The following is an 8,059-nucleotide window of genomic DNA, read 5'->3' as shown; positions in this document are numbered from 1 at the left end:
CCTGCAGGAGGAAGCAGGGATGTGTCTCCCCTGGCCCTGGAGTGTCCCCGCGCCTGGGGCAGCCCGGTGCCCTCCCCTGTACATAGCCCCGTCGTGTGGGAATTGCTGCTGTTCTGTCGCTGTGTCCGTGTCCGCCCTCGCGCGGGTTTTGCTGTCCCCTCCTCACAGGCAGGTGTCCCTGCCGCTGCTGTCGTGTTGTTCTGAGTCACGGGACTGCGGGGGACGGGACGGGGCGGGAGGGGCGGGGGGGACCTTCGGGGTGGGAGGGGGGTAACTAGCGATATAAAATAGTTCACTCCCGCTGTCCTGCTGGGTGTGTACAGTAGTGTGTGTGTCTGGCCCCGCTGTCTCTAGCTGTTAGCCGAGTAAGTGTGACTATTACTATGACTATGGACTGTCCCACCACAGCTGTGTATCACACGAAATAAAGTTATTTCACCAACGCCCGCTCCGTCCTGCGCTGCCGGGGAAGCCGCGGGGGCCGCCTTGACAGGGGCCTCGCGCCGCGAAGGGACACGCGCGGGGACGGGCGCGGGGTGTCGGGGCCCTCCCCTGCCCGGGGCAGCCTCGTCCCTTGTCTTCTTCCCCCTGCTGCAAAGAGGAAGGAATCGGGGGAAGGAGCGGGACGGGGCAGGAGCCGCCCCGGGCCTCGCCTTCCCGAACGGGCTCGGGTGGCCGCGGGCCTCCCCGCGGGCTCTTTTGCGCCCCTCGGGGTGTTTGAAACCCGCCAATCAGCGCGCGGCCGCCCCTCCGGGGCCCCAATGGCGGGCGCCCGCCCGAGGCGCTGCGGCCAATGGGCGCGCGGCACCGCCCCCACCTGCGGCGGCGCTGCCCGCGGATTGGCGGGCGCGGCGCGCGGCGCACCTGTTGCTGCGGGGCGCGGCGCGGCGGGCGCAGAGCGCGCGGCGGCGGCGGCGCATGGAGGCCGCGCGCGTCCCGGACGCCGCCGCCTTCGGCGCCTTCCGCCGGCAGTGCGAGGCCGACGGCGGCTGGCAGCGCTGCTACGGCCGCGACGGGCTGGCCGTGTGCGTGCAGGCGCCGCCGCCGGGCTCCGGCGTGCACCGCCTCAAGGTGAGGCGCTCCGGGCCGGGGTTCTCTCTTCCCCGCTCGCTCTTCTGTCTCTTCTCGCTGTCGGGGGTGACAGCCTCGCTGAGCCTCTGCCGGGCGCCCTGGCCTCCACCACCCTCTCTGGGAGCCCCCAGGAAGGGTTGCGGGGCAGGATTCCCCATCCCTCTGGTGCTTGCACCCTGCAGTGCCACATCGACATCCCAGACGCGACGGCCGAGACGGTGTACGACGTGCTGCACGATGGCGAGTACCGGCGCAGCTGGGACACCAACGTCATCGACATGCACGACATCGCCCAGGTGGCCGCCAACGCAGACGTGGGCTACTACGCCTGTGAGTGAGCTTGTCCCCCCCAAGCAGGGGTCTGTCCTGGCACCCTGGGGTCTAGGACACCCCTTAAGGGCCCTATAGTAGTTGCGGGGGGAGAGGTGCCGCTTGTAGGCTGTGAGGAGATCACCGAGTACCCTAAAGGAGGATGCTTGGGCAAGGCAGGAGCGTGGGGAATGCCTGTGGCTCTACGCAGACCCCATGTTTTGCTCCGGAAGATAAAGCATTTTTCTTCCTCCTTTGTGCAGGGCGGTGCCCAAAGCCCTTGAAGAACAGGGACGTGGTGACACTGCGCGCCTGGCACGTTCAGGATGGCTATCACGCCATCATCAACTTCTCTGTCAAGCACCCGGTGAGTGAAGAGCAGGCTGGGCTCTGTGGCCCCAGGGTCTCTACGGTTCCATGTAGGGCAAAAATGCTGTCCTAGGGTTGACTGGTCACCAGCAGCCAGGACTCTCCCGTATTGGGAGCCAGGATGAGGGAGAGAGAGGGAGGCTGAGGAAGATGGAAGGTTATTTCTGACTGACGTGTCTGTACAGAAATACCCTCCACGCAAGGATCTGGTGAGGGCAGTGTCTCTCCTAACGGGGTATCTGGTGCATTCAACTGGGCCCAGCAGCTGCCGCCTGACTTACCTGGCTCAGGTGGATCCCAAAGGTAGGTCCACAGCGCATCTCTGTGCCAGGCTCTGCGGGGGCTGCCGCCTCGCTGGTGGGAGCACAGCTACTTCCACCTCAATTTCTGTTGTTTGTGGGGTTTTTGTTGTTGTTGTTGTTTTTCTCTTAATATTTTAGGGTCGTTGCCGAAGTGGGTTGTAAATAAAGCCTCCCAGTACCTGGCGCCAATGGTGAGTGCCCGTGTTCCAGGTATCCAGTGAGTGTGTGGCAGTGCCATCCCTACGGCTGGAGCGAGGGCTGCCGAGGTCGGGCCTGCCCCTGTGGCAGGGCTACGCAACAGGGCTGCTCTGGAAATTAGTGTTTTAGCTCATTTTGGGGGTGGTGTTACATTGCACCAGCCGTGCTGGTGCCACCAGGTGACTCTGACTCACTTCTGAAGCCACCAGGAAGTGGATAATAGCACAGTTCTGGTCATATCTGCACACTGAGCTGCTTTATCCCCACTGCTCTTGTTCCATCTGAACTGGATCTTGAGGCTCAGTAGCTTGTGGAGCTCCTGGACTGAGTGGCAGAGCACAGTCTGAGGAGGCCTGTGGTGTCACAGCAGGACACAGAGTGACCAAGGATTTCAGTTCTTTGTGGGTGGGAAGGCTTCATTTCACACTTCTAAAGCAGCTGGTGTCTGTAGGTGGTCTAGGCAACCAGAAGATGGTCCCATAAAGGAGTTTTAACTGTCCTGCCCCTTCTTGCATGGAGCCCCAAGTGCTTTCTTAAGCAACCACAAAAGAAATGGGTCAGGAATTAGTAGTGGCTAGATGGGAAACATCCCTAGAGCTCCTTGAAGCTTCCATGGTTATTTTTCCCCGCTGCTTCCCTGTCTCTGATCAGATGTTGAAGAAGCTGCACAAGGCTTGTGTGAAGTATCCCGCGTGGAAGCAGCAGCACGACGTAGCCATGAAACCCTGGCTGTATCCCGAGCAGAACACGCTTCCCACCCTGGCGCTGTCGGAGCTGGCGCTGCAGCGCGCTGCCTCGCTGGAGAACATCGATGAGAGCGGCCTGTCCGAGGTGAAGGACGAGCGGGGCGACCACAGTGGCTCGGAGAACTGATACTGCTGCTGCGGCTGGGGGAAGGAAGGAAGGAACACTACATGATGCTGCTCAGGCTCATCTACGTGCCTTATGTTAAACGGAGGGGTAGGGAGATTGTTTTTTTTTTTTTAAAAAAAAAAAAAGTGTGGGGTGGCAGTTTTCCCTCTCACGAAGTGACTGTGCGGATCCAGCGCGCTGGACCCGTTCAGCAGCGAGGCCGAGTGGGGAGCGTGGCTGCGTCTGTCCGGGCTGTTGCACTCAGGGAAAGCAGCAATTGTATGAAACCCTTCTCAGGTGTAATCTGCTTGTGCCTTAACACAATACAGCTTGTTCTGGGGTTGTTGCTGTTGCTCAAAAGGTCAAGCTACCTGCAGTGCTTGTGGCTCGGTGCTTTGTTGACTGGGGAGTTATTCATTGACAAGCTAAGGCCGTTCCGGTGCACGTGACTGTGCCTGGGAGCAGCTCAAAAAATCTCATGTTGTTGGACCTGTTGTTTTCCCTGCAGGACTCGCTAATTAATCCAGTTTTTCCCTCCAGTTCAGGCAGAAGGATGACATGGACTCTAGTGAGCAGCACAAACCCAATTACTTGTTGGTCAGCCCAGGTATCTAAGGCGTGAATGCGCTTTGGGAGGGAATCCACTCGTTCGTCTTAGCCCACAGCAAAGCAGTCGCAGGGGCAGTGGGGTGGCCCCAAGGAGGGACAGGAGGAGGAAGCTGCCCCAGCCCTGTTGGCAGAGTGTCTGAGGCAGAACAGCCTGTGGAGCTGCTGCATCCCCGTGGGGCAGTGCCCAGGGCTCCTCTTGGCAGCAGTTCACTTGTTTGCGCTATTCCCTGCAGGCAGCAGAGCACAGGGTCTAGCCCCGGGCCAGGAGCACCTCACAGCACCTTTGGCCAGCAAGAGTGGGCACAATAGCAGGGTGAAATGAGGACAGAATAGCAGAACATGCTGCCCTTGTGTGATGAGGGCACCTTTCCTCCCAGACTGTAAGCTCTGGAATGGTGCGAGATTAGAGGTAAAGGGTGCGACCCCCAGCGTGGCTCTAGAGCAGAGTTTGTCTTGCCTCCTGCATTGCAAACAAGACTTCCCACATGTGTGTTTTTCCTGGCAGAAAAAAAAAAAATCGTGAATTCCACCTCAGGCCCTACCTTCTGCATTAGGGCCTGGCAGGCTGGGTTAGGGCTGTTATTGCCCTGGTAGTGTTTAAAAACACCCCTTCGTGCTCAGCTGAGGCTGTCTTGAACTACAGATTAGGGTGGAAAACTGCCTTTTTAAGGGCACAGAGGCAGTGAGCGTGGGTCCAGTCTACTCCTGCTACGGACTGAGGGGCAAGTAGAACTGGTCCTTGCTTCTCTTCTGCATAGCACAGCCCGGAATAAATGCCACCCTCCAACCCTCCCCAGAGCCTTCCAGAATAGGAATAAGTTGAAGCCCAGGTGGTGCAGTAATTTTATTAGTTCAGTTGTTACAGGCAAATGGAGAGCACATTGCATCAAAGGCCAGAGCAAGGGGCTGTTCTGCTCACCTTCACCAAGGGGTACGTGCCCCCCTCAACTGGACCCAGCTTTGCTGGGCACTAGTAGGTTCTATCAGCCCTACTCTGCTGGCATGGGTGCCTTTCTCTTTTCTGTGTAGAGCAGCCACCATCCAGCCTTTTTAATAGCAGGTGGATGAGATCCCACCAGTTCAGGAGAGAAGCTGTGTAAGGAATAGGAAAGGGGAGGAATTTCCCTCAGAGCAGCAGGGAGTTCTGACTGTGGAAAGGACAGGACTGTACCAAGGGAAGGAAGAAGCCCCAGCAGATGAAACCTTTAAACCCACAAGCAGTGCATCAGAGGGAACCTCACCACACGTCCACAGTTAAGAAACAGTAACGTGGGGCTGCTAAACAGCAAAAAGGTACAGACACAGTGCCTTGGTAGAGCAGTGCACAACAGCAAGAGATGTGTTTTGAGTTTGACTGGATTTTACTCCTCTTCCTCGAGTCCCAAAGCAAACCCAGTAGTCTAGAGCAGAGGTAGGACAGTGAAGAAGGAAAGGATTTTGTGTCACCAGAAGGGAAACAAACTGGCTGATCCCTTGGAAACGATGGCCATGCTCTGCTTGAGCACACTTGGACGGTCTTGGCCTCACATCTTAGCAAGGGTTGGATCCAGAACCAGAAGAGCACTCTGAAAACCTAAGCCCTGCTAGACCAGAAACACAGGTCTCTAAAGAGGCTGCCATCCAGTACCCATTTCCACATCAGCACGAGCAGCTTTTTTCAGGACCTAATTCAGGAAGTGCAGACTAAAGTTCCATCCATCTCCAGGTAATTAAGACTCTAGTGTCCCTCCAAGCCGGAAGCAGAGCTGATGCCCATGCAGCCAGCAGGACAGTTGTACTTCCAGTGACAGCTGAAACTGGACATGTCAGCTCAGATCTTGAGGAAAGGCAGTGAAAACTTTGCAGGACTCCAGAGGGCCCCAGCAGGCAACTGTTTATTAGTGGACAGTTCTTTCCTTCTGTCTCTGGTAATCTGGAAGAGAGAGGGCAATGCTGAAAAGGCAGGAGAAAAGCTCACTGAAGCTGGGGGAAGTCAGCCAAAGTGTTACAGGGTCATTTTCCATTTTTACAAATGATACTTGTTTGGCTTGACATCTTTTGTTGCTCCCCTCCTGACTGTCAAAATTTATGGGTGCAGAAACCTTAGATGATAATTTGGCCATCTCCTCCTCCTATTTCCCCCCTCCTCCCCCCTGCAAAAAAAAATGTATGTACAAGGGGAGGGATGAAATTACAAGCAGTGTTCACAATAACCATGGTTCTACTAGTGACAGAACTAATTCCCGTGTTATTTAAGGATAATTACCTCCTCCTCCAGCTCTGAAATTAACACTTCCATAAGCAGTCATTCTAGCTTTTAGTGTTGCTTTGCTAAGTCCTGCTCTACAAGTTTGCATGCAGGTAGCTGAAGACATTCCTTATTGTTTTGACTCAGTAGTTGTCCTCAGCCCCAAATCAAAATCTACCACCCTCCTGATCTGCAGGCTGCTAATTTGACACCACACGTCCTTACACCCAGAATGGCCAAGCGAAGCTGCAACTAGCAGCAATGCATGGCAGGCTGCTTCCTAGGGGAAAACACTGCCAGCCCACTGCACTCCAAAGCTGGCACGCACTTACTGTAGGGGAAGTACCGCACGCGCATGGTGATTTCACGGGCTGTCTTCAGGATCTCCACGGCCTGGAAGCAGAAGGAGCTGCTCAGTGATCAAGCTGGTTTGGAGGTGAGCTAAGAGCAATGCTGCAGCTATGGAGTACAACAGCTTGTTTTGCACAGGTCAGATGGTTCATGAGGAACACTGAGACTTGTAGCACACCAGGTTAATGTTCCTCCGCTCTTCCTCATCAGTGAGGGCATTTTCTTTAAAATTAGGTATGTGCCCTTTGCACTGTGAATTACTTTGCCTGCTCTACACAGGTACTAGGGGGAAATTACAGAGAAAAGATTGCTGATGTTATCAATGAAGATGCCTAAGTGCTTGCTTCACACTTGTAACGGACACTGGTGACAAGTACTGAGATGGTGCAGGCCGAGAGGCCTGTAGGAGGGGTGAGGGAAAGTATTGCCCTCGTCGCTCTGCTCAGCAGTGTGCTGGGGCCTGGGCCAAGCTCTGTCCCTGCTCCAGCAGCTGGAGGGCAGGAGCACCCACCTTGCTGTGCTCAATGTCCTGGAAATCCACGTCATTCACCGACAGCACCTGGTCTCCCTCCTGCAGCCCAGCTCGGTGTGCATCCGAGTCAGGAATCACCTGAGAACAGAGGAGCAGACACAGCAGCACTGACCCTCTGCCTGGGCAGCGCTGTGGCTCCCCTCAGCACGCAGCAGAGCCCCCCCCCCAGAGCACAGGATTAGAGGGAGCAGAGCACGAGGACTGCAGTGCATCCACAATCAGAAGCTGAGGACAGGGTGCGGGCTGGTGATTGCTGTTTGGCAAGTGGCAGTTCACAGCAGTGAGCCGTGCAGGCAAGAGACAGGTCAGGCTCCTCGCACACCCAGCTAGCTCAGCAACAAGCAAAGGAACAGGCAGAGCAGGGAAAGGAATCGCAGAAGGACAGACACACCTTAGAGATGAAGATCCCCAGCTGCGAGGCCTTTCCTCCACGGATGTTGAAACCCAGCTGTATGAGAAAGCAGGTTATTAGTGAAGTAAAACCACTCTTTTTGCCCAGCACCTTCCCCATTGTTAATATGTTCCTTCTAGACTGGGCAAAGGTGTTAACAGCTGCAGTGACTGCCCAGCTGTAAGCACAGCCCTTCTCTGCAGCCATCCCACCCAGAGCACCTGCTCCCTCCTCCTCAGTGGGTCCATGTCATGAGTTACTCCAGCTCTCTGCATAACCCACCAAGTTTCCCCTCCCTTAGCAGGGTAGCAGCAAGGCTGCTCCCTACCCGACCCAAAGCAGTAAGAGGAAGAAAGTACCAGGCGTCTCCCCAACCCCTGGGGTTACCTTCGGCCCCAGCCGGCAACCGCCATCTTCGCACCCCCTCCATAGGTCCTTATTTAGCCGGGGGGGAAAGGGGGAGGAAACTCACCTGCGCCCCGGGGGGCTTCTTGAGGACGACGGTGCGGGGCAAGAACTGCGTCAGCTCGTTGTTGTAGTCGGGGTGATAGACCCGCTGCAAGACAAGGCGCCGTGAGCGGCGTCTCCCGCCAGCACGGCGGCCGTCAGAGCCGCCAAGGCCCCGCGGCCACCTCCCCCTCGCGCGGGCTCACCTCGTGCGGCGGCACCCAGGCGGGCGGGCTCTCGTAGGGCGGCAGGAACACCACCGGGTAGTCGTCGTAGGGCAGCCGCGCCTCCATGGCGGCGCCCGCCTCGCCACAGCGCGCCGCGTCACGCCGCGCCGCCTCACGGCTCCCGCCTCCCGCGCGGCCGTGACGTGACGCCCCGCCATTGGCTGCCGCGCCGCG

The 8,059-nt window shown here is 57.1% G+C and overlaps 2 protein-coding genes across 2 annotated transcripts; one reads left to right on the top strand and one right to left on the bottom strand.

Annotated features, from left to right (window-relative positions):
- The first annotated feature begins 909 nt into the window (after positions 1-909).
- LOC104571439 (START domain-containing protein 10) lies at positions 910-3,149 on the top strand. Its single transcript, XM_010218536.2, has 6 exons — positions 910-1,071; positions 1,254-1,401; positions 1,644-1,747; positions 1,935-2,052; positions 2,190-2,242; positions 2,901-3,149. Exons 1-6 carry the CDS (start codon positions 919-921, stop codon positions 3,120-3,122), a joined length of 798 nt encoding a protein of 265 aa, XP_010216838.2. The 5' UTR covers positions 910-918; the 3' UTR covers positions 3,123-3,149.
- A 1,720-nt stretch (positions 3,150-4,869) lies between these two features.
- On the bottom strand, positions 4,870-7,985 carry PDZD11 (PDZ domain containing 11). The gene is made up of 6 exons (XM_010218537.2): positions 7,865-7,985; positions 7,684-7,767; positions 7,212-7,268; positions 6,800-6,898; positions 6,270-6,330; positions 4,870-5,622 (listed from the first exon to the last, which is right to left on the bottom strand). Exons 1-6 carry the CDS (start codon positions 7,949-7,951, stop codon positions 5,588-5,590), a joined length of 423 nt encoding a protein of 140 aa, XP_010216839.2. The 5' UTR covers positions 7,952-7,985; the 3' UTR covers positions 4,870-5,587.
- Between the last annotated feature and the right edge of the window lie 74 nt (positions 7,986-8,059).

The sequence above is a fragment of the Tinamus guttatus genome, unplaced genomic scaffold (genome assembly GCF_059628265.1).
Source record: "Tinamus guttatus ecotype Peru unplaced genomic scaffold, ASM5962826v1 Tinamus_guttatus_pri_ptg001087l, whole genome shotgun sequence".
NCBI classification, from domain to species: Eukaryota; Metazoa; Chordata; class Aves; order Tinamiformes; family Tinamidae; genus Tinamus; species Tinamus guttatus.
This window is presented reverse-complemented; position numbering and strand designations above follow the sequence as displayed.

Coding starts and splice junctions, on each gene's coding strand:
- LOC104571439 (XM_010218536.2), top strand. CDS start 919: ATGGAGGCCGCGCGCGTCCCGGACGCCGCCGCCTTCGGCGCCTTCCGC. Junction 1,402..1,643: donor AGACGTGGGCTACTACGCCT/GTGAGTGAGCTT, acceptor TCCTTTGTGCAG/GGCGGTGCCCAAAGCCCTTG. Junction 2,053..2,189: donor GGCTCAGGTGGATCCCAAAG/GTAGGTCCACAG, acceptor TTAATATTTTAG/GGTCGTTGCCGAAGTGGGTT.
- PDZD11 (XM_010218537.2), bottom strand. CDS start 7,951: ATGGAGGCGCGGCTGCCCTACGACGACTACCCGGTGGTGTTCCTGCCG. Junction 7,768..7,864: donor CCTGGGTGCCGCCGCACGAG/GTGAGCCCGCGC, acceptor CTTGTCTTGCAG/CGGGTCTATCACCCCGACTA. Junction 6,899..7,211: donor TGGGGATCTTCATCTCTAAG/GTGTGTCTGTCC, acceptor CTCTGTTCTCAG/GTGATTCCTGACTCGGATGC.